Source organism: Terrapene carolina, unplaced genomic scaffold (assembly GCF_002925995.2).
Source record: "Terrapene carolina triunguis isolate 2854851 unplaced genomic scaffold, T_m_triunguis-2.0 Scaffold88, whole genome shotgun sequence".
Classification (NCBI taxonomy): Eukaryota; Metazoa; Chordata; order Testudines; family Emydidae; genus Terrapene; species Terrapene triunguis.
Genome location: NW_020664439.1, coordinates 13111151 through 13137631, shown reverse-complemented (window position 1 = coordinate 13137631; position 26481 = coordinate 13111151). Strand labels below are relative to the sequence as shown.

Genomic DNA, 26481 nt, shown 5'->3' with positions numbered 1-26481 from the left:
GAGGGAGGGTAAAGAGTATGGTGGAGATTGGGCATATCCAGTTCAAGTCACACTCAGTCAGAATGTGAACTCCATTCTCAATTAGATTAAGGTTTATTCCCATAGACATGTGTACAGTGGTAAAGTTTATGTGTGTGATATTGGGGAAATGGACATATATGTTAGGATAGAAAGGAAGTGGGATTGTTCTGTAGATGGGGAGCTTGTGAGTGTAATGATGTTTGTTTGTGTAGTGAGACATTAGAGATGAAGTTGTACACATTTAATGTTGCTTTCGCATGTGATGACTTGGATTTGTATTTTTTTTTTTTTTTGGTCAGGCGATGCTCTTGAATTACCTTAACTCTATGCTAATGATGGGGTTTTGTGTGTGTAGAAGATTATGGTTATGGAGCTGGTTGGGAACAGCCATTTCCATTCTGCAGGATGGAATTTCAACCTTTTACTTTATTTTATTTTATTTTTTATTGTTCTGAATTGGAATGAAAAGCCAGAATTTCTTGGGAATGAAATTTTAAAAAAGAGAAATGTTTCATTTTGATTTTGACTTTTTAAAATTATACTCTTAATAATATAAAATAAATGTCTAAACCAGGGTTTCTCAAACTGCATTGCACTGCGACCCCCTTCTGACAACCAAAATTACTACATGACCCTGGGAGGGGGGACCGAAGCCCCACCACCCCTGCTGCCCTGGGGGGGGGAGGGGGACGCCAAAGCTTGAGGGCTTCAGTGCTGGGCAGTGGGGCTCAGACTTAGGGCTGGTCTACCTCAAGGACTTTACACCAGTGGAAGATTGGTGTAATAGAGAGATGTTCCACTTCTCTGCCCCCTGCATGCCTCCTTCCTTCACTAGCACACTCTCTACAGTGAGAGGTGCAAAGGGGCCAGATCATAACCATGAATCAGACCCAGTATCTTGATAAGGCTCTAAGACATTCACAGCCTGTTGCAGACAATTTAAATCACTCCAGCCAAGCTATAGATTATCTGTATACTTGAGGAACTCTGAAGAACATGGCTTTTGAGATGTACATCCCCAATGATCCTGTGCCCTAGGAAAGTAATTTCTTTGTTAGCCTTTACAAAGTTTATAGCATTGTAAGGTATGACAGCTTTGTATCTTTTTGAACAGTTTTGCAGTATGACACGTACTTCACATTTGAAAAGCCATATATTTGCAGAGTGGGGGATTATCCCTAATGTGATAAATTTTGGTGAAGGGATGTGAAATCCTGTCCTTTCCAAGTGATTGTGTATGGCCTTGAAGATGGCCCAAGGAATAATAGACCAATGAGACTAACTTTCATACCTGGAAAGATACTCGAACCAATTAAACAATCAATATGTGAGCACCTAGAGGATAATAGAGTTATTAGGTATAAGCAGCATGGATTTGTCAGGAACAAATTATGACAAACCAACCTAATTCCCACCCTCTCTTTTTTTTGGACAGGGTTGCTGGCCTAGTGGTGAGGGGAAAAGCAGTAGATGTGATATACCTTGACTGTAATAAGGCTTTTGACAGTCTCACATGACAGTTTCATTAGTAAACTAGGGAAATGTAGCCTAGATGAAATTACTATAGGGTGGGTGAACAACTGGTTGAAAGACCGTACTCAAAAAGTAGTTACCAGTGGTTTGCTGTCAAACTGGGAGGCCATATCTAGTAGGATGCCACAAGGGTCAGTCCTGGATCTGTTACTAGCCAATATTATCATTATTGACTTGGATAATGAAGTGAAGAGTATACTTACAAGATGTGAGGATGACACCAAGATTGGAGGGGTTGCCAGCATTTTGGAGGACAGGATTACAATTAAAAAAGACCTTGACAAATTGGAGAACTGGCCTGAATTCAACAAGATGAAATTCAATAAAGACAAGTTCAAAGTGTGTACTAAAGAAGCAAAAATGAAATGAATAACTACAAAATGGGAAATAATGGACTAGGTGGTAACATTCCTGAAAAGCAGTTGGAGATTATAGGGGATTGCAAATTGAATATGAATCAATGTGATGCAGTTGCAAAAAGGCTAATATCATTCTGGAGTGTATTAACAGAGGTGTTGTATGTCAGCAATAGTGAGGCCTTAGCTGGAGGATTGTGTCCAGTTCTGGCTTTGGAAAAAACATGGCTTAAATGGAGAGAGTCCAGAAGAGAACAACAACAATTGATAAAAAGTTTAGAAAATCTGACTGATGAGGAAAAGCTAAAAAATGTGGGCATAAGTCTTGAGAAAAGAATTCTGAGGGATGAGCTGGTAAGTCTTCCAGTATGTTAAGGGCTGTTATAAAGAGGACTGCAATCAATTGTTCTCCATGACCACGGAAGGTAGGACAGGAAGTAATGGGCTTAACCTGCAGCAAGGAAGATTTAAGTTAGATATTAGGAGAAACTTTCTGTCTATAAGGGTAGTTAATCTCTGGAATAGGCTTCTAAGAGAGGTTGTAGAGTCCCCATCCTTGGAAGTTTTTAAGAACAGGTTGGACAAACACGTGTCAGGGATGGTCTAGCTTTATTTGGTCCTGTCTAAGCACAGTAGGCTGGACTTGATGACCATCCTGCTCTACATTTCTGTGACTCTATATGGCAGAAGTTTGTTTTAGTCACAGGCGCCAGCTTTCTCATTTCTCTAGAGGTACTTGATCCTGACTCTGCCCACGCCCCACCCCCACACCACCCCTTCCCCCAAGGCCCCACCCTGCCCTGCTTCTTCCTGCCCCCACTCTGCCTTGCCTCTTCCCACCCTGTTCCACCCCCATCTCCGAGCATGCTCCTCCCTCGCTCCACCCCATCCCCCCAGTGCCTCCTGCATGCTGCTAAACAGCTGATCGCAGAAGATGGGAGGCACTGTGGGGGGGAGGAGCTGATTGGTGGGGCCCGACGGTGGGTGCTGAGGACACACTATTTTTTCCCGTGGGTGCTCCAGCCATGGAACACCCACAGAGTCAGCGCCTATCGCTGTAACCATGTAAAGAGTGGGGGGCACTTTGTATTCATGCCTCAGTAATGTACAATCAGCCCATCAACAAGAATAGGGAAGACCAGTTAGGTCACCTCTCCTTTTGAAGTCAGCGATGTAATGCAGATGTGTGCTTTTTGAGGATGGGAATTTCTCAGCTTTCATTCATTCAGTGGGTGCTAATATAGTGGAGTTGTTACAATTGAACCGCACTTCCTATGACATTATTCCTTAAGTAATTGATTTGATATGGGAAGCATTATTTCCACCTCAACCAAGTTTTTTGCCTGGGAATTTCCTTAGTTTTTTTTATAAAAGTATTTAAGAGTTGCTCTGTAAGAGGAGTGCCTCACCAACTGTTGGCAGAGCTTGCAGAGGTGGAACCTGCTTTTCCTTAGATTATCCTCTACCTCCATGTGGCTTTCTCCTCCACAGACTGCCCTTGGACCGCCATTGCCTATGCCCCTACAGTTGCCCCCAAGCAGGCCATCTGCAGTCTGTGTATGCCTCTGATTTAGCACCACATTCTGCCACCTATACTCATATTAACTAGTACCTTACTCTCCGACTAATCCAATTGAAAGTGATAGAACTACTCATAAAGTATTACTAAGCGTGAATAATGATGGCAAATTCTGGTTCTTAATAGGTAAATAATTTCCATTCACAACTTCCCTGTAATTAATCAAAGGCAACAGGTTACACCAGATATGGAATTTCTAGTCTAACTCCTCAATTTTAGTTATGATATGCTTAAGAAAAAATTTCACAAAGTGAAAACATCTATTTTAATTTTGTGTCTTGTCTCCCAAATCCCTTGTTTGTTTTGTTTCAAACTTTACAGGAAAAAAAAAAATCATGTGTGTGAAAATTCAGATTGATTCTTAAAAAAAAAAAAAGAGGAAAAAAAAATTAGTGTGCGGATGGCATATTTCAAAATCCAATTTACAATGGTGAGCTTGCTACTGCCTTATTTATGGAGCAATGCTATGTAACAGAATAATCAGCTCAGCTGCAAGTGGAAAAACTCTTCTAAGCCTAGAAGTCTCAAGTAGTTTTTTTTTTTAATGGATATTCTTTTCATAGATATTTAGTTACATGTTATTTTTTCTTTCTTTTCTGCTTTTCTGTAGGGATGGGATGGGGAGGGGAAAGGAAGGCAAGAGAGAATGACAAAGAATTTGCCATCGCTTTTGTTAGGTTTTAGTGAGCTTTTAAAATTGAGATTTTAAAATCCAATCCAGTGGATTTAATAGTCTCTCTTTTTTTTTAAGTAACAAACTGAACTCATGCGCTAGGCAGTTACTGAAAAATGATGTGAAAGGATGAGCTGTGTCAAGAGTGAAGACTTTACTGAAGCTGCATTCCCCTAAAGTAGATAGAGTGAGTAGTCCAAACTACTCAGCCTACCCCTGTGGGATAGAAGATGGGTAGCGTAAGGTATAGATTCAGGGACAGTGACCACCTTTTGGCACATCTCTGTTGTTAATCCTGCTTTGCTATAAGGAATCTGTTTTGAGGCACATCCATTTTACATCATGTAGAGAAGAAAAGAAAGAAAATACTTTGTACAATTTGGTAAAAAATATCCACATAATTACAGACATTTCTCTGGAGAGAGGCAGGAATTTATCTTGGTAAATTATCTAACTATAGATCTATACTGGCCAAAAAAATGGTTCAGTGTTTAAGTACGGTCGTGAAGAAAGGAAATAATTCTGTGATCCTGTTTTCCAGTTCTCTGCTGCCAAGGGCTTGAATTTGGGGCATTTTAATTGGTAAATATATGTTAAAAAACAAGTACATTGAAATATTTTCTGAGAATACTCAACTACAGTATTTTTAGAAGTGATTAAACGAAAAGACTAAATCTGGGATTTTCGAAGAAACTTAAGGGAGTTAGATGCCTTGAATTTCAATGGAAGTTGGACACACAATACCTCTTTGGAAATCCCAGCTTAATTGTTTTGTGAAATGTCTCTGATGTTGTCAAGTCCAGTGGAAAACTGTCCATATCACAAAACCCACCACCATAATGGGGACCCCTCTTGGCAGAATCAACAGAAAGGCCATGGTCTGAATAGGCATGGAACCTGAATTGCCCTCTGACGTTCAGAGGAGCTGGAACAGGATGGGGGCAGATTGGTGGGGCATTGTGAGGAACCTGACCTATCTATGGTGTATCTGTTCCAGGGATACATAGGGCCTGATTCTCAACTCCTTGCTCAGAGTAAGCTCTCAGGGTCTGATCCAAAGTCCACTGTCACAATGGACAGACTGATTTCTATGGGCTTTGGATAAGGCCCTTGTTTTCTTTGAGACGTTTTGCTTGAGGGAGGAATGGAGGACTAGACTCTAAGGGTATGTCTACACTACCTGCTGGATTGGCGGCCAGCAATCGATCCAGCGGGGGTTGATTTATCGGGGGTCTAGTCTAGACGCGATAAATCGACCCCTGAGCGCTCTCCCGTTGACTCCTGTACTCCATTGCTGCGAGAGGCGCAGGCAGAGTTGACGGGGGAGCGGCAGCAGTCGACTCACCGCAGTGGAGACACCGCAGTGAGTAGGTCTAAGTACGTCGACTTCAGCTATGTTGTTCACGTAGCTGAAGTTGGGTAACTTAGATCTATCTCCCCCCCACCCCAGTGTAGACCAGGCCTTAGAGAACTCCTGACTCCAGAGCTTTCACTGTCAATGCAGCGCCTTTTGCAGCACTAACTTAACACAAACATTTTAAGGAAAAAAAACCCTAATGTAAAATAAAGAAAAACACTATGAGGCAAAGGGAACAAATTATTTGGCTTAAGTTAGAAATGTCATTAACAATACATCAGTCTTTTGACTTTGATATATCTTCCAGACTGCATTTAATGCAAAATATCCACTAGTCTCTTGCAAAATTCACTTTTCAAATGCTTTGCCCATTTGGTTGAAAGATCTTACTGCCTTAAAAGCACATAGAAAACTCTCTGTTTATGATAAGACTGTTGAAATGTCAAGCCTAATTACATTAGTGTGATCCCAAGTGAATAACTGCATCTTTTAAGGAATACTCAGTCAAAATCTAGGAAATACAACATTGGCTTGATCAGTTACAAACTGCTTAAACAAAATATGATAAAAGGCAAGACGTAAATATTAGAAATTAGAGATAGAAAAGTCTATTGGGTAATCTAGTCCATTCTCTGCCCGTGCAAAATTCTTCCCTATAGCATATACCTGAGTGATTTCTCCAGTCTACTTTTAAAAGTGTCTCCAGTGAGAGAGTCTCCAATATTTCCTTTAGGAGACTATTCCTCATTCTGTTATAATTCATTATCAGGAAAATACTACTGAGTATCAGCTTAGATGTCATCCTCTGTATCTAGGAAGACTTAAAGAAATCCTCTCCCTCTGTGCTTTTTTTAACACCCTTCAAATATATTCAATTGTAAGTTCTTCTGTCGGAGACTGTAGAGACTTTTAAAAAAGTACCTGAGTCCCATGTTCAAAAATGAGCAATTAGGAGTCTCATAGGAACAGGGCCGCTGGGGGGGGGGGGGGGGGGGGCAATTTTCCCCAGGCCCCGGGCCCCACAGGGGCCCCCCCGAGAATATAGTATTCTATAGTATTTCAACTTTTTTTTATGGAAGGGGCCCCCGAAATTGCTTTGCCCCAGGCCCCCTGAATCCTCTGGGCAGCCCTGCATTGGAAATCAATAGAAATTAAGCCTCTAAAGCCCAGATCCTCAAAAGTATTTAGCTGCCTAACTCCTATTGAAACCAATGGAAGTTAGGTATCCAAATAGCTTTTAGGATCTGAGTCTAAGTACCTAAGTCCCTTTGCTCCCAAGTCACTTAGGTACTTTGAAAAGTTTACCCTGTGTCTTCATATGTGTTTGCATGGCATCTAGCACAATGATGCCTTCGTTAGGATCTGTGTGTGCTACTATAATACAAATATTAAATAATAGATCATATTTCCTATTAGGCGTCAACACTGCATTAGGGATATTAACATCTGCTTTGGATGTATGTTATGTGGCAGCCTGATTGTGCATTACTCTTGCTTGCACAAACAATTCACGGTGGTAGTGGCTATTCTACATGTCACAGTACAATGCTCAGAGCTTAGGGCCTGCTCTCCCATTGATCAGCTCCTGCACTGATCCTTTGCCTGCTATTACTTGTGAGGGCTAGTTACACTGTATAATCAAAATGTAAAATAGCTGAGTCGCTGGTGTTTTGGTTCTACCAGGCGTTATGGTGCAAAATGGACAATGTTAACATTTGGTGATAATTATCGTGCTCATAGCAGAGAAGTAAGGAAAGAATGCAAAGGCATTATAGGCTCTCATATATCTGAGGATATAATTCATTATATGGGGGCTTTCACATAAGTTAAGCCAAAAGAATGGGAAACATACTACTTTTCTGATGTGATGTATTGATGCTGTTTGAACTGCGCTGTGAATGGAAAAGAAAGAGTTTCTAGTGTGTTTGCTTGTGATGGTGTGATTTTTGTTAAGCCTTGGGGCTGATTTACCACTGTGTTACTCCCGTTTTGCACCATCTAACTCCACAGATTTCAATGGAGTTACACAGTGGAAAACTGGAGTAACACAGTTGTAAATCAGGTCTCCAGTGGTTATATATATACTAAGGATCTAGCTCAGGGATCAGCAACCTTTGGCACGCAGCCCACCAGGGTAAGCACCCTGGCAGGCCGCGCCGGTTTGATTACCTGCTGCGTCCGCAAGTTCGGCCGACCGCGGCCCCCCCACTGGCTGCCGTTCTCCGCTCCAGGCCAATGGGGACTGTGGGAAGCAGCGGCCAGCACATCCCTTGGCCCGTGCCGCTTCCTGCAGCCCCCATTGGCCTGGAGCGGCGAACCGCGGCCAGTGGGAGCTGCGATTGGCAGAACCTGCGGACGCGGCAGGTAAACAAACCAGCCCGGCCAGCCAGGGTGCTTACTGTGGCAGGCCGCGTGCCAAAGGTTGCTGATCCCTGATTAATATTCGTGAGCATGTTTACTTTGTCTTGAATTTTTCTGAAGTCATCTGACACTATAGGAAAATCGAAGAGCTATAGCCTAATAGTAAAAGCTGTCATGCTATAATATCCAAGGTTATGGGTTCAAAACATCAGTGTGCTCATTTTTAAAAATTAAGGACCATTTGTACTGAGCTTATTAGTCCCTTAATTTGTGGGACTTCATTCTTCTCTCTCACTAATTTTGCACTGTTGTAACTCCATTTATTTCATTGTGGTTACTCCTGATTTACACCAGCATGAGTGCAAAGAGAATCAGGCCAGCAGTTTCTATATAATTCTAAAATGGTTAATAGTTAGTACATTACATATAAAATGCACCATAATAAAACTGTGCCTTCATATGCAACGTTATAAACACCATCCTCTAGTCTAGTCCATACAGCCTTGTGGCTTAATGTAAAAGTCACAATGAGATTTACAAAGCAAGTCAAATTTGAAAATATTTGTTTGTTAATTTTAAACTGTTCGATTTGTAAATTAATTGAGCTGAAATTTATGAACTAAAACCCCACATCTATTTAACATCTGACTAAACACTAGATGGCTTTAGTTAAATTCCTCTTCACTAAGTGGAAGTTCTGCCAATACTGCTCACTAGATTATGCAAAATCAATTTTCATAGATATTACCCAATAAAACAGCTGCCCCAATGTAGCATATCCCAATTAAGTAGGATTACAGTAGTAATATTTTAGGCCCTGACTATTCAACAGGATCTATGCAGATTGGCTCCTGCACCTGCGTAGAGCCCCACAGAAGTCAGTGGAGTGGCATGTGGGTACATCCATGGGAATATCCATTTGCAGGATCAAGACCTTGCACTGTAAGTTTGTCAAAGCATTGTAAGCAGTCAAAAAGGCTAACAGTATGTTTGGATCTATTAGGAAAGGGGTAAAAATAAGACAGAAAATATCATAATGCCACTTTAAAAATCCATGGTGTGCCCTTGAATACTGCGTGCAGTTCTGGTCGCCCCATCTCAGAAAAAATATAGTGGAACTGGAAATGGTTCAGAGAAGGGCAACAAAGATGATCAAGGATACAGAACAGCTTCCATATGAGGATAGACAAAAATATTAGGGCTGTTCTGATTAGAAAAGAGTTGACTAAGGGGGGATATTATACGTCTATCAAATCATGAGTGATGTGGAAAAAGTGAATAGAGAGGTGAAAACTTTACTCTCTCAAACAATACATGGCTGACCTCAGGCACAATGGAACTCTCTACAACAAGGATAAAGCTTGTCTGACGGGGAGAAAGAGTTTTCTCTGGGGTCAGTCCAGAACTGGAACAAACTCCCACAAATTTCACCAAACCTTCTGTTCCAAGTGGAAGGCACCTTTCTTCGACATGCATTCTGTAACAGAAACACAGAGCAGTGTGTGTATTTAAAACAGAAACCGAAAAAGAACAAAACCTAAACTGCACACACAATTCCCCCTAGCCCTCCCTCCCACCCCTGGGGGGAAGGAGAGGATGAGGGAGAAAACAAACCACATGGCACACATTTGTCACATTGCTTAACATGATACTGGAAGAAGGTCAGATGCTACGGAGTTGAGAGCAATAGAAGAACCTATATGGAATAGAACTGAACTATTCTAGGATCTTTCTCCTTCCCTTTCCTCTATAAAATGGAGTTGATACCCACCTCACAGTGGTGTTGTGGAGCTCAATTAATGTTTATAAAACATGTTAAGATCTTCAGATAACCTGGTGACCTGAGGAAGGGAGCGTTGTGCACAAGGTGAATGATTGGGGGGAGGGTGTCAGTCATAGCTTGTGACTAGGCGGCGCTGCTGCCCACTGCCTCCTCAGCCCAATTTCTCTTTTCCAGTCCCCATTTCGCCCCCCTATCTTTCCCTTCCATGCTTCCCCCAGGGCTCCTCTTCAGAGCTACCTCACTCCATCTTCTCCCTCTTGAACCCATTTCTCTTCCACAAGGTACCACATCCGCTTTATGCAGCTGCAGGGGCAACAAAAAGTAAATGTTTTATTGTGGGACTGATGAGGTAATTAAAGGGGTTCAGAAGAGGGTGAATAAATATGTGACTCTGGAGGAAGAGAAAGATGGGGGAAATAAATTGGTCAGGGCTTAGGCAGTCTGGAGGATAGGAAGAAGAGTCCAAAACTGGTGGATCTGGGTCTGCCCTGACTATTATTCACCAAATAATCCTCTCTTTATCCATTGACTTCTTGCCTGTTCAAGGAGGCCCCAGCAATAACACTTTGGGTTGTTCCAGAAGGAGAAGCGCCATGTGCAACAGAAATAAGGAGGAGTGCCTGCAGAGGAGGTGGAAAAGAGGTTCCATCAGTCCCCCTAGCCAAAATATCAGTCCAGCTCTGTGCGATGCTGCGAAACTGGAAAAGATACACTGAAGCACTCAATGCCGGCAAAAGAAGGGTCTAGATGGGGCTAGTTCTCATTATACAGTGGCACAGCCACCCAATTTTGAAGTCAAATGGCTTTGTATATTCTCAGAGTGATGCCTGTGGAGCAGCATATGTGGGACAGACAGAGAGCATGATGACCCAAACCTACCCAAGTGCTATTATGTCCCTTAGAATGCAGGACGCTTGAAAGGTGCAACACAGTAGTGTCTTTCAGACATTGTATAGCATTATGTTTTCTGGCCACAAATCATGTCACTCCTAGAAAGCTGATTTGTATTATTTAGATCGGTGGTTCCCAACCTGGTCTGTAGAGCGCTTGCTGGTGGTCAGTGATGAGGTGGCTGGTCACATGGATCTAATTCTGCTCCTTGTTACCACCAGCTAAATTATATTTAAAAATAGCTAAACATAAATTAGACATTGTCCTAATATTAATTTTCCATGGAGTAATTGGTGCAGTTGCTGCAGGACTAGTATGTGATTGTGAATGAGAAGGTGGACAGTCTGCGTAATTGTAAATGGGAGGGTAGACGGCTGTGAGATAATCCTCTTAAGATGTGATCCACACTGCAAACGTTGGAGTGTCTCTGATCGAGAAATAGGGCCAGAGTCTCACCTGGTATAAATCAGCATAGCTCCACTGAAGTCACATCAGCCCTGGCCCATTACATTTAGGATTATTTTTTTTTAGCCATAAAAGAGAACTGCATTTGTCATAACTCATAACGTACAATATATTTCTGACTAAGTAACAAGATCCTGCTTTTTATTTCTCACTGGTATTCCACTGTAAGTAGGTCACGGAGAACTTGGAACGTGAATTGAAGATGGCTTGTCTGGAATTACTGTGTTTATTGAAGAAAAGTAGATTTCTAGATAAGATATGCATAGCTAATCCTAAATAATAGCTGGCTTGTGTCTCACACTGGAAACAAATTTCAAGAATGGTTCTATGTGAAAATATGATCCAGAGCTATGGAGTCCTAGGGTGAGGTGCTGCGTGCATACGAGAGTGCATTAAAAGCTGCTAGGAGGGACTGATTTAATTTGTGTACAAAGGCCTGTGGTGTTCACATTCCATGTTTAAAGTTCTATTCCAGGGGTCGGCAACGTTTGGCACGCAGCTCGCCAGGGTAAGCACCCTAGCGGGCCGGGCCAGTTTATTTACCTGCTGACGCAGCAGGTTCGGCCGATCGCGGCCCCCACTCACCGCGGTTCGCCGTCCTGGTCCAATGGGGGCGGCGGGAAGCGGCGCGAGCCGAGGGATGTGTTGGCTGTGGCTTCCCACCGCCCCCATTGGCCCGGGACGGCGAACCGCGGCCAGTGGGGGCCGCGATCTGCCGAACCTGCCACGTCAGCAGGTAAATAAACTGGCCCGGCCCGCTAGGGTGCTTACCCTGGTGAGCCATGTGCCGAACGTTGCCGACCCCTGCTCTATTCTGTATAGGTTATTGTACTGCCTTCATCACTATAGCATCTGAGTGCCTTCCAAGAATGCATTAAATGGCAAGACTAACATCTGTCATGTTAGGCACTTAAATATATATTTAAGCATCTAAATAAGGGGGAATTGCAGGTGCTCATGAGACTCATTTAGTTGTCACCATATGGATATAGGTACCTAACTTTAATCACCCATGTTTGAAAATAGTAGGTTAAGTGACTTGGCAGAGGAGGAAGTGCCGGACATGGAGTTGGACTGTAGCAGTTCTTGACTCTCAGTCCTGTATTCAGGCCACTAGATCAAATAATGTTCTGCCATGGACTTATTTCATTGCCATGAAGATTGACTTGTGTGGTAGATATGGAGCTTTTAGCTTCTTTTCAAATGCAAAATACATTAAAAAGTACCATTATTTCTAATGCGCCTATGTTAAATGTACAAAATCAAATGTACCTAATTAAAACATTTGTAGGTCTGGTTTAGTAACCGTCGTGCTAGATGGAGGAAACAGGCGGGGGCCAATCAACTGATGGCTTTCAACCACCTGATCCCAGGAGGATTCCCACCCACTGCCATGCCAACCTTGCCAACATACCAGCTATCTGAGCCCTCCTATCAACCCACCTCCATACCACAAGGTACAGTAGGGGACAGATGTTTCATTTAAACGGCGTTATCAGTGGTTTTCCATGTAAACCCACTTTAGAAACATTCTATTCTTCAAATTTTGAAAATGGTTTGGATGAATGTAGGCCTCAAGACAGCAAAACTCGTACATTTAACATGTGACTATTCCCATTGGCTTCACTAGCTTGTGGCCTGATTGCCTATGAATGGTGCCAGTGCCAGACTGACAGTCTTAGCTTGGATACTGAAGTCCCCTATCCTTGGGAGAGGTACAGCATTGGCAGGGGTTGTGCAAATGTCCCCATCCTCTCCCACCATTATGTCTCAACTCTGCCATGTCCCAGTGCATGGTGGAGGATAGGTCGTCAATCACTATGTTCATTCAATCTTCTCTGTTGCTAGTGACAACTGCCAACTGGAAATTTTTATGCCTGATATGTGTCCAGTAGGAATTGGACTGAAGTCACCAACCACCTCACACATGTACTGAATAGCCATCAGATGATAATAAGTTCCAGTTGCTACTAGAGAGGGGGTCCCAAACATATTGATGGTTTGGGAAAAATGGAACTTAAATACAGGCTACTCCTGATTTTGATCTTTCAAAGGTAAATAATACCCTGTCTGATAGGGTATTATAAAACCAGGTCCCTGCCTCCCAAAGCTTTGTCTATTATAGAAGTGGGAGAAATCTGCAACTTTTTATCTAAGCCTCCTACCTGCTAAACTTCAGTGATTTGGTTAAAATGAGATCTGGATCCAAACCAGTGGTGGATAGTTTTACCAAACCAAAATCTGACTACGGAAATTTTGCAAAACCCCCAACTTGTCTGATCACTAGTCACTACCAACCTGAGCTGAATTCCTACTGATGAACTGGGGAGGAAAGAATATATCCTGTCTATTAGAAGAGCATACGCCCATTATGCATCATGTGAGAATCACATCTGCATGTAACTTTCACAATGTAAATGTGTCATGTAGGTCTGACAGAGGCTTATGTCATGTTTTGTTTCATGTGTTTTTTTTTCCTCTTAGCCAGTTAAATATTGAGTAATGTTAAATATTCACCTTTGGTTTGGCTAATATTTACCTGCAAGTCCTGATCAGTTCTTCTCAGTGTTGAACTTTATACAGTGAATTTGTTATGTCAGAAAACTATGTGGAAAATGTATAAATGTGTTCCTTTCCCTTCTAGCTGTGTCTGATCCAAGCAGTACAGTCCACAGACCTCAGCCGCTTCCTCCAAGCACTGTACACCAAAGCAGCCTCCCTTCAAATCCAGAGAGCAGCTCTGCGTATTGCCTACCCAGCACCAGGCATGGATTTTCCAGCTATACAGACAGCTTTGTGCCTCCATCCGGGCCCTCAAATCCCATGAACCCTGCCATTGGCAATGGCCTTTCACCTCAGGTCAGTCCTGTGTTTTCAGACAGAGGATTTGCTGTATACCAGAACCAAAGAGTCTATTCCCTGAGGCCATAGTATAATGAATTGCCAAATTTAAACCATAATGTATTCTTTATACAAGCCACATGATTTCAGTTTGCTAGCTTCCTTTTTTTCCTATTCGCTGCATCAAAACTCATAGCTTATATTTAATTTTCAAGTAATCGTGCACACTTCATGTTTGCATTCAGTTATCAAGCATTTGTAATGTGCCACTATTTTCCTTGAGATCCATTCCTGGGCAAAGAAAGTTCAAGGAGGGTGATCTTGTCTTGTCTAATCAGCTTTTTATGAATACAATGCCTTTTTAAGAGACTATAGGAGTTTTACAAAATGGCCCTAGAAGTAGCAGAGAAGTTATAGTGGGAGAGGCGCAGCTGATGAGCAGTACACATTGGGATGAGCTATAATCAAGTTATAAATACATAAATTAGGAGACTTACCGTTCTTGGGAAATATATAAATGCTCAAATGCCATAATTGTTTTTCTAATTTGTGTGAGCTTTTCTTAGGAGATCATGTTAATAAATTGCCTTGATAATTGAGTGTCAGAAGGTTGGTTAAATTTCCTACAAGTGGCATCTGTCTGCAGTTGACATTATTAGCAATTGCTTAAATATACAGTACTTTAGTTTATTAGTGTGAGCTTCGCCCAGGTGTTTGGAAGAGCTGTCCACTAAATTCTGAGAAATGTCACAAAGGGGATGCAATCTATAATTACAATCAGGAATCTCTTCAGGGCTGAGAGTGAGAGTTTTAACAGCTTTATCGTCTTTCTACCCTTTTTTCCTCTCAGTGGTTAGAAAAACAGAGAGAAGCTCAGAATGACACAAATGAAAAGTGAAAAGACAATTATACTCAATTACACACTAATCACTGACTATCACCACTGCCTAAGCAGTAAGAGGGCATTCTAATAGGCAGAAAATGAGATTTTAATGGCACAAAGGGTGGCCAAAATAACGACTCATATATCTTTGCCTCCTTCGTTTTCTTCAACTTGTGGTTTGCATCTCGGGAATACAGTTCCTGGTTCCTGCATAACGGTGATAACTCTGTGCAGCTGAAAAGTTCAAAGGCATTGGAGTTGAAAAGAATGAATAGCAAAGGCAATGAAATAAACATTTTTGCCTAAAGGCAAAAGTTCATAAACCCTTTTTTGTAACAGTAAATGTAATTAAGTTTCATAGATTCCTATAGCACATAGTGGAATACAAAACTTTATGGCTTTAAAACCTCAGTAGAAAAATACCAACATAAAAAAAAATGGATGTACTTCCAACAAGACTTTAATGAATTTTGTTTTGAAGAATCTTAATTTCTAAATGCAATCTCCAACAAAAGGCATGACATTATATTAGTGGTTTCATTCTTTTAAATGACCAGATTCATAGTATGCAAGGCTTCCATAATTTAGACATAAAAATCTTTCCAGGGTTCCGAGTTAATCCATCAGAGGCAGTTTTCAACGTCATTTTCAGTGTAAGTCAGTTCTAGCTATGGAGAAGTGTTATTTTGTTCTTTCAAAAAGCTTTTATTCACTGTGATATGAAAGTTAAGTATTACCTTGAAGAAGTCCTGTGACATTTTAGTAAAGAGAGATCATTACCAAAAGGAATCGGTGGGACAAGTTTTCACGCCCAATATCTTATTGTGACCATCCTATAATCAAAAGGAGATCTTAAATCTGATAAAACAGACACAAATAGTTTCTGTGATCTCCAATTCTTGGAACCCAGCCCTGATTCAGTGGTCAGAATTGTCTTCATATTATGAAAGTTGGTCTGTGCTCCTTAGCATTCCCCTACCTTCCCCCATCCCAGTGCTCAGTACAGGGATCGGGAACCTTTGACATGCGGCTCGCCAGGGTAATCACCCTGGTGGGCCGGGCCGGTTTGTTTACCTGCCACATCCGCAGGTTCGGCCGATCGCGGCTCCCACTGGTCGCGGTTCGCCACTCTAGGCCAATGGGGGCTGCGGGAAGCGGCATGGGCCGAGGGATGTGCTGGCCACCGCTTCCCACTGCCCCCATTGGCCTGGGACGGTGAACCGCGGGCAGTGGGAGCCGCGATCGGCCAAACTCGTGGACGCAGCAGGTAAACAAAGTGGCCCGGCCCGCCAGGGTGCTTACCCTGGCGGGCTGCGTGCCAAAGGTTGCCGATCCCTGGCTTAAAGAATTTCTGGCCCTGCTTTGCACCTTTACCATGGGCCATAGAGGGAAGTTGGTCAATAGAAAAGAGTGTTGATGTCATTTGTTCATCACTTGAACATACTCAGTCACATCCATTCAAGTGGAGAGAGCTTTTGGAAGTTTATTGGCCTCAGTTTGAAAATGTTTCAAGTTAAACAAATGCTGAAGAAGACCCTCAGACAGCATGGCAAAAAATGTTTAGACAGAGCTGGCCCTTGGGCCGTGTTAAACTCATGGCTCTGGGACCCCCAGATTTAGGAACCTAAAGATGTAAGGAGAAGCTGAGCCCTCATGTTTTCATAAGTAAATCTCTATCCCTTTTGCTGGCCAGAATCACCCTGAAGATAGAAATTGCCCTAAACCAATTGCTGGGGTTGAAAGGAACAAGCAGCTGGGTTCCACTTCTGCAGCAGGAGGCTCCAGGGGTTGCCAGACACACACTTGTAATAAATAAAATGTCAGTTAAATTGGGGGTGTATCCCAAATAATAATTTTGCCAATCCTCCCCCAAATCCTTGGTTCAACCCTCCACTGAGTTCTCTGCTCCTGGTGGACAGGAAATAGTCATGTCTGGAGTGAGATGGCAATAAAAATTGTTTGTCAGGCCTGTCCAAAAATTATAAAGCCAATTCTGCGTTTAGGATTTTATCAAAGAAAAGGTAATGAGAAATTTCCCAGGGAGACACAAGCCCTAAGTTGGTAGAGCTGGGAGTGAGAAAAGGTTTTTAATGAGAAATCAAGAGCTTCTTTCCTTGCTGTGGGATTTTGATCTTACTGAATCTGTGTAGTGTAAGTGTGTGAGCCATTAAAATGATGTCTACACCTATGACTATCTCCCTCTAGCAAGCACTATAGAAAAACTATATACAAAACACAAGCTGAATTTATGGTGAATTATTCAAGGAAGAAGAAAAAAATTACACTACCCTCTGGAGAGATCCTTTGTGGTAAATAGAGTCCAGTGATGTATACAGCAAAGACTGGTATTAAGATTCATAGGACCTGATTCTCAGATGATGTAAAACACCATAGCTCCATTGACTTCAGTTTATACCAGGCGAGACTCTGGCCCACAGTTCTCTGAACTCAGTTTATTTTGATGCAGGGTATTCCATTTCTATTTTTGCTCCTGAGCCTACTGACAATTAAGTTTCTGGTTTAAGACAAACATTGTAGTCAAATTGAGATCAAAGGGGGAAACATTACAAGAGGTGCTACGGTGCTATAGTTTTGTTATTGTTTGTTCATTTTCTCACTGTAGTAACAAACTTTAATCAGAAGCTTGCATGTGTCTGCATATTTTTTGGGGGGAGGGTGAAAGGATGGAATGTCAGCATCCAATACACCTGGCTTCCTGTGCTAGTGACTCTCTGGAAAATAAGATAAAGTTTTGTGTGTGCAAGTTTAAAACAAAGAGAGGAGTGGGAAGTCCTAACTGTCTTCCTAGCATTCTGCACGTTCAGAACAAAGAGATGGTCTGCAGATCTCATCAGGGTGATTGAGTATTGGTCTGCTAAGTCTGTTTTACCCATTATTACCTGGCTGTGGTGAGAAATCCTCTGTGTTATAGACTTACAAAGGGTTGATCTTTATAGAAACAAGGCAGTGATTAATAGTGTAGGGAATTGGTGTTAAGTATTGTCCTTGTTTGCATTTTACCAAAAAAAAAAAAAAAAAATCCATCTCTGCCAGTGAACTGGAGCTTTTTAAGTATAATGTCAGTATTGAGATTATTAGTGTGTAATGTATGTAAATTGCATATTTTGTGTCGGCTATGCCTATTATGCAGCTTCTTGGTTTTCATGCATATATTTATTGGAATATTGTAGTTCCCTTTCAAATTAAATTTCAATTGCTCAGTGCATTTTCTTTTGACAAACATTTGTTAATCCTGAAATTTATTAGGGAGTAGCATGTGTACAGAACTCAAGACGTTTTCTGATTTGGCATGTCATTTTCAGATCATGGCATTAACAATTACCTCAGATTCTTCAGATGTAAGGCAATGACTCTTTGTCAAAACATGTTTCTTTCAATTGAAGGTGTATGGTCTTACTACAGATCTGATTATTACAAAGATAGGATTTCATCATTTTAATTTTTTTTTATATAAGTTGAGGAAAAAAATCTCTTTCAGTGTGGCATGGGAATCCCTTGACCTTTTCTTGTTCTCTTTATAAATGTAAAGGCAGTAAAGTTTACCCAGATCCATGTGGTTCAGGCAGTTCCTGTTTCTAAAGAGCGCTATTTCAGAATCTATTTGGGCTCAGATCCAGACACAAGGATATTTTCATTGTTGTTGTTCATCAGGCCACTCCTTTTCTACATTTACAAATCCACATTGGTTACAAAGCCTTAAATATCCACTGTTAAAAGAAAAACATCAAGGAGTCTGGTAGCACCTTAAAGACTAACAGATTTATTTGGGCATAAGCTTTCATGGGTAAAAAACCTCACTTCTTCAGTTGCATCTGAAGAAGTGAGGTTTTTTACCCAAGAAAGTGTATGCCCAAATAAATCTGTTAGTCTTTAAGGTGCCACTGGACTCCTTGTTGTTTTTGTGGATACAGACTAACACGGCTACCTTCTGATACTTGACACTGTTAAAAGCTTTTACCACGAAGAACCAGAAGAGCAGGTGGTTGTAACCTGTTTCCTGATGGATATATTTTTTCACCCCATCCACCCTAGAAAATCACTAAACCCTCACTTCCCAAAAGTGGGTCATACTAATAGAATTGGAGGCTGTATATGGTGTCCTTTTACAGTGGTAAATGCATTGACTGTGTTAGTTGCACAGTTGCATCAGAGGGCACAGTGCCCTCCAGCGTACTTATCAGTTCTCACACTTTAACTGGCACTCAACAATATTCTGAAGTAAAACTGCAACCTTTCCCTTGAACAGCATTGAACATTAGAGTTGTCTCACAGCTTCTTCTTGGAATGTCCAAACATTTAATTGTCTAAACCAGAGAATTATTCGATAACCCTTTCACTGCGGCATGGTGCTCTCTTGGATGACTGTGTTCTGTATGAGTGCACTTGGTTTTTATCAGCTCAAGACATGTCAGCTATTGAATTAGGGCCTTTCCGTTAGAAGAAAGATGCACTCATGATGCTTTATTAAATTCTGTTTTTTATAGGAAAACTCAAGAGCAAATAGTTGAAAACTTGCATTGCCTCATTAAAATGAAATTAATAAAAACAGTGGGTTCCTTTACTATGCATAATTGCTGTAATAAAATTGTTCTACATCTGGTTGCCCACAGAAAAACGTTTTTTGTGTTGGATCAGTCTAGGAGAGCCTATACCAATCAAAAGCTCATGATGTGGGTCAAAAGTGGTCTTAGCTTTGAGCATTATTCAACTGGTGACCAACTGGCATGAACCAGAAGTCCTGGATTTCTTAACTAGGGAGGCAGTTTGTTCACATTGTGTAATTTGACTGAGCACGAGTTGCCTGATAAAAGCCATAGATGTAAATAATGATGTTAAGCACATGGGGTTTTGTGTTGATTTCATCATTCCGTTTCCTTAGTTTGATGGAAACAATTGGAATTTTGTGGTCTCATAATTACTATCAGACAAGCATAACATTGGCTTAATTTTTAAAAAGTGCTTACTGTCTTTGGATGCTTTCATTGGTGGATGCCTAACTTAAGATACCTTGAAGAGGACCTGATTGTCAGAGGGCAGGTGCTCATCACTTCTGAAAATTAGGTCTCCTGAAAGTGTCATAAGCTGACCACCTGTAAATTGAAGTCCCCAAAATCACTGGTCACATCCAAAAATTTAAGCCAGAATTATTCTTGTGTCTCAGTAACCATGAGATAATCAAATTGTAGAAAAGGTACTACAACAAAATATACTGACACTGAAATGTAGAAGTAAGATGTGACGTAGTCACATTCATTTCTTGAATTTGACAATTTTCACCATGTGACAGGTGATAAAATATTATATAAGATTCTTTTTTGGTTGTAAACATTCCTACAACTCATCACTCACTTTATTTGGGCCATATAGTAAGAGATTATTCACCTCAGAAGCTTTTGATGCTCTTAATTCTACAATTTAAAACACTCATGATTTTCTGTATGCTAAACATATCTCTGCCATACAGTGGGCTGAAATTTTTTGCACAAAATGTTTTTCAGATGAAAAATAGATTATCCACCACAAAACAGGACTTTGCACAAAAAATTGTCAACATCTTCAAACTTTTCTGATTTTCAGTAATTATTGTGGAATATTTTAATCAATAATTTAATTAAATTGTATCAAAATCATTACTGAACATTTTTGTTTACCAAGAACATGGTTTTCTGTAAATGAAATGTTCGATGATTTTAAACAATTTCAATAAAAAATTCTATTAAAAACTGTTAAAGATGTCATGAAAACTTTTGCAACTCCTTCCCCCGCCCCAAGAAAACCCAACAACCAGAAAATAGGTCTGTTTTGAATTCTGGGGAAAAGAAACAATTTTAATATTTCCCACAAAACTTATTCCTCTCCCTTCTCCTCCCATGATATCTGCCATTTAGGGTAGACTCTGTCTCATATATGTGTCATGCTGAAAGCGATCATGATCAATCAAAACAAATTTGATCCAAATTTCACATCCAGATTGTTTAAATATTAACTTAGTTCTTTGATGCATTAAAAATCTCCCTCTTTAAAATGTGCTCTTTTTTGGTGTGATATTTTGATTCTCAGAGATTTTCTGCAGTGAAGAGTTAACAGCAGGTAATGTCATTCATCTTAGAAGCAGTTTGAAATTTTCTGTGTTAGTGATGAATGAGGGTATCTGACCCACATCTGTTTTACATTAGAATGGAACATTGCCCTGACATCGTTAGGAGCATTTGTCAAGATTCCCTGGACAGAGCTTCTGTAAATTACATGCTGCAAATGTGTCAGGGTCAGATAAGAGGATATCATTAACTCCACTAAAGTTTACTCATGATTCTGTCAGCTCAACTTAATACGTTAACTGCTAACAATTTTCCTTGAGCTGTTTCATTAAATCTTTTGTTTAGAGAAGGGTGAAAAAAAATGTATCACTGTACCCAAGAATATGACTCATGTTCTTTTCTCATAAATCATATTAATTGCAGGTATGGTCACAAAGCATATTAAATGCAGGCATGCGTAAATGAATTAAAACACATGAGAATTTTATTATGTCTATGGTGGGTCCAACCTACTAAAATACCAACCACATTAACTGGCATAATGTTTCATTTAAATGGAATAAGCTTTATCTCAGTTTAATGGGCTTTATTTTGTTGATAATAGATACATTTTATGTAATAGTTGATAATGGACCCAGTGTTGCCTACATACTTTTAAGGCTTTTATCAGCCACTTCTACTTATACATACTGAGGCATGACCTCAACTGGTGTGAATCTCTGTTGGCTTCAGTGGAACTACATTCATTCCCACAGCCGAGAATTTGTTGTAAAAAAGTGGAGAGGTTTTTTTGTGTTTAGTTTTTTGTTTGTTTTTGTTTTGAGGAAGGGTGGTGGAAATTGCTCAATAAAATGTTTCTGTCTATTGTCCTTGTTGCAGTTCACTGTATTTATTAGAAGGCAATTTTGTCTGGAAACAAGATTGAATTTAGAGATCCATAGTCTTAGAATATAATTGTCTACAAACTATGAATATTGTATTTTGCTATATTAACTGAAAGGCTATTTATCAGTTCAAGGATACTCCCGGTATTCCTTATCAAGCCAAACTTGAAATCACATGCCACATAGAAAACACTTGTTTTTTATTGTTCTACTTTAATCATGAACAAAATGTAGCATGTGGCCAAAACCTTAAGACTTGATTTTTGACCTCATTAAAATTCAGCATGAATAAGAACTGCAGCATTTGGCTCTAAAGACATAGGGCCTGAGCCAACACTCATTTAAGTCAATGTGAATCTTTTTATTGATTTTAATGGGAGCTGAATCATGCTCATAATGACTATGTAAATAATTTGGTTTTACACATTCAGGGCCAGACCCATTGTTGGAATAAATCCGTGTAGCTCCATTTACCCTGGAGGGGGGAGGGCAGGGGGGCTCTGCTGGTTTATATCAGTGGAGGTTCTCACCTTCAGCGCCCAGACCTGAAAGTAATAGAGTGCCTCCTGTGAGGTGCTGAGCGCCATCTACTTCATGGAGGGCAGTAGAAGTCGCAGCTTGCAGGATTGGACCTTTAATGGCTTTCTAATTGATTAGGTGAAAGTCATTCATGCCCTTCCTGTAACTCCTCGCATGGGTGATAAGGTCATGACACATACCATAAGAGAGACTTCTGCCTTTAGGCTACTTCCCTTATAGCTTTCAAACAGACATGACCAAAAATCTAATTATTTAGATGCTAATCAACTGCAGGATGATTCCTAAGGCTTCTGAAGAAGACATTTCTGAGAAGACAATTACTGTTCAAAATCAAATTTTTCAGCCTTGAAGATATAGTGCTGTCACTCTTGTCAAGATGGTTAAAGGCATCGGATTTATTAGGTGCATCTGCACTTGATTAGAGATGACTGACAACTTGAGTTAATCTGTGGTAAATTTTGAATGAGATCCCATCTAATACCAGTACATATCAACTTTCAGTGGCTATCTGGCTGGCAAAAGAGTAAATTTTCTAAAGGTGGGCCTGAACTAAAACACCAGATACAAGCACACCTGAAGTTTAGAATCTGATCCAAATCCCCATTTAAAGCCTGCTCCTTAGCACTATAATGGGTCACACCAAAACCCTGGATCAAAACACTCCCAAACTTTGGGTTGTTCATGATTTGCATCTAGGTCCAAATGTATCTTGGGCCCCTTTCTATTAAGAACAGAAGTAGAAAAAGTCAGAACTACTTTAAGAAGTAGTTTAAGGTGATGGGCATAAACACGTTCACCCAAACAGCCCTAAGGATCTTCGTTCAGGAAGCCACCACATCCCTGGGCCCATGTCGCTTCCCGCAGCCCCCATTGGCCTGGAACTGCGAACCACAGCCAGTGGGAGCCACGATCGGGCGAACCTGCGGACGCTGCAGGTAAACAAACCGTTCCAGCGGATTTCCCTGGCAGGCCGCGTGCAAAAAGTGCTGATCCCTGGGCTACACTACAGTTGCTATTGCAGCACAGCTTTGGTGGTAGCTATGTTGATAGAAGAATTCTTCCATCCACATTGCTGCATCTACATTGCGGGTTAGGTCATCCTAATCCCATCATGCAGAGCACGAATTTTTCACAGCCCTGAGCAACATAGCTAGGTTGGTCTAATTTTTAAGTGTAGATTAGGCCTAAATGTGCTAGCAGAAGGGAGTAGTTCTCAGAGCTGTGCTTGTCTTTACCATATGCTTTGAAAATACAGAAGTCCTTTGAAAAGAAACATACATCAAGCTGTAGCACAAGGAAGAAATTTGCAGAAATAAGGGATTTAGCAGCACAAGTACAATTAATTTGTGCTCCTAAATCACTTAGGTGCTTTTGTAAAATCTCTCCCTGAACTTCCATAGGAAATTCCAGCCAGAGGATTGACTTTTTAGATACAAGTACATGTTTTCAAGCAATCTAAAGTCTTTTTTTTTTTTTTTTTTTTTTACTGATCTTGACTTTCTGGTTAATTTCTTAACTACATTTATCTATAGGACGTTACAAGAGTCATTGGAGGCTTGAAGCCAAGCTAGAAAGAGAGCACTACTGTTGTTCTTTAGAGAGGAGTGAATTGGCTAGGGAGTTTGTGGCATGACTCTGACAACAGCAAGCACTGTAACCTTTTTCTTCTGTCAGAGGGGTAGCTGTGTTAGTCTGTATCCACAAAAACAACAAGGAGTCCAGTGGCACCTTAAAGACTAACAGATTTATTTGGGCATAAGCTTTCATGTGTAAAAAATCCACTTCTAGTATTCTTTACAGGCAAGCACATGCTTCATACCAGCAGTGCATGAGTTATGGGCGCTCTGCCCCTAGCCAGTAGACAAACTTTTTTGGGGTGCTAGGATCTTTCTCTGGCTCTGCATTTGGAGGGCTGCCTGTAGTACGTAGTGAACACATTGAACTGATGTTAGTTTTTGAAGCTGAACAAATGTTAATTAATAGTTTTGGGGGGAAGGGATCATTTGTTTGTGGTGTGTTTGTCCAGCACCTACACAGTGGAGTCCTGGTCCAGGCCTGGGGCTTTGAGGCAAATATAAATAATAATTAACTATTTTGCCTCATTGTTCAGTCAGCCCTAGAGTTTAGTTCCTGTTGGGAACTTTTCATCAATATAATTACAGATTATTTTCCCCACTCTTCTAAAGCAAAAATAAATATTTGATGAAAACAAGTTTACAATGACATCATAGGGGGAAAAAAGAAGAAAAAATAATTTATATAAAGAGATGATATCTAGGAAAAAACGGCCCCTTAGAAAAGAGGAGCTGTTTATATGGTCAAGTTGACTAGAACAGTCAGTGGGGCTCGATTTCATGTACTACCCCATTTCAAAGCTCCTATGTTATGGTTTAAGAGCCTCAACATGGGAACCTAAGATATCCCTAATTAATTATGCATTTTTAAATTGGCCATATAAATACCTCACTCTTTTCTAATGTGGCTACTTTTATAGTTATTTCTGTTCTGGCTGCACTGTTTGTTATCAAGAATACACAATGGCTTGGGTTGGAGAATAAAGCATGATGAAGATTTTGTGTTTGGGGAACAGCATCATAAGAAAACTTGGACTGTGACTGATGATCTATTTTCTCTTTTTCTTTTTTATCATCATCGAGTTCCCAATGAATAAACATCCATAGGAATTCCAGCTGTGACGTGATCAGACATTTTAAGAGCATAAAAGGTGGTTTGTTTTTTTGTCCCACCTATATGCCTGTACATTATTTTTTCTGGAATGCCAGCCATAAGTTACTATTTAGATGCATGATGTAACTCTTTTTCCTCTTTGAATTAGGAACCCGAAGTGCAGGTTAAATACCAAGTAATAGATATCATGGGAAATTAAATAACAGACACTAGTTGTTCTTGCAGCTCTATATGAAATATAGTTCTTCATGCATTTTAACCTTTATTTGTTACTATACGTTTTATTTTAGGTAATGGGCCTCCTGACTAACCATGGTGGTGTACCTCACCAGCCCCAAACTGATTATGCCCTCTCACCCTTAACTGGGGGCCTAGAACCAACCACTACTGTATCAGCCAGCTGCAGTCAGAGACTAGATCATATGAAAAGTTTAGATAGCCTGCCTACATCACAGTCCTACTGCCCACCAACTTACAGCACCACCGGATACAGTATGGACCCTGTCACAGGATACCAGTATGGACAGTATGGACAAAGTGAGTACCAGGTGGATATTTATGTTGTGCAATGACTGGGTCATATCCTTAGTAAGGTAACTGTCTAGCTACAGTATATTTTTCTTCTTGTAACAAAGGAAATGGGGAGGATTGATTCTAACCTATGACTTTTTCTTCTCTTCATAATAGAACTATGTTTGCTGCTAAGATAACTGATTGTTCAAGCAAGATTTCTGCTGCATAATTATTTTCTTAAGTGATGTCAACAACATCTTGATGTTATTAATTGTTGAGACATGAAACCTGATTGCCATTAGGTAAAACATAAGGTTTGTCCAAAATGAAATAACCACTGGCATTCCAGTATTAGAAACACATGTTTTTAATGAGGTCAGCTCAAGAATCATTATAGTATATAATCCCAGATACATGGAGTTTTGTCAAACTTGTCCCAGGAATAAAAATATTAGTCCCTTTCCTTTGATATATTTGTATTAAATATGACAATGTCAACCTGTAGTTGACATTGCCCCTTACTGTGGGGTTGTCACAGCATGACTTAAAGAACTTCTTTTGCTTTCTTACAGGTGCCTTTCATTATCTGAAGCCAGATATTGCATAAATGAACTGTCCACTTCAAGTTAAAGCTTGTCTTGTTTCTGGTCTCACTCCAGTGCTTGGATGGGAGGGATCTTCTCACCAAAATGCAACCCAAGCTGGGGCAATCACAATAGAGATACAGGATCATTCTGTTCTTTTCTCCCGTCATTGCTTTCGATAGACATTTGGACATGTTGGACGTAACAGTTCAGAAGACAAAGACCAAGAGCAATAAAAAAATAAATAAATACAACACAGTTCAGCGTGGGCAGGTATAAAAAATGCTGAAGAATTTAAAATCACTGACTGACAAAGCATTCCATTTTATGTTGCTGAAAAAGCATGTATTGATTTGGACAAACAAAATATTCTAAAACGTAACAGTTGAGCTCTGCAAACTCAGACTCTTGACATCCGATGCTGACTTTATTCTAACTTTAAAACTGCTCAGTTTCTGAAGCATGAGCAG

The 26481-nt window shown here is 40.5% G+C and overlaps 1 protein-coding gene across 1 annotated transcript in view; it reads left to right on the top strand.

Annotated features, from left to right (window-relative positions):
- The window catches only part of PAX3 (paired box 3), a 96507-nt gene extending 70278 nt beyond the window's left edge, over nucleotides 1-26229 (top strand). Inside the window, exons 4-7 of the mRNA XM_026649877.2 lie at nucleotides 12311-12476; nucleotides 13664-13878; nucleotides 25205-25451; nucleotides 26000-26229. Coding sequence (XP_026505662.1) covers nucleotides 12311-12476; nucleotides 13664-13878; nucleotides 25205-25451; nucleotides 26000-26034 — 663 coding nt within the window. The 3' untranslated portion in view covers nucleotides 26035-26229. The remainder of the gene's footprint in view (nucleotides 1-12310; nucleotides 12477-13663; nucleotides 13879-25204; nucleotides 25452-25999) is intronic.
- The last annotated feature ends 252 nt before the right edge of the window (nucleotides 26230-26481 follow it).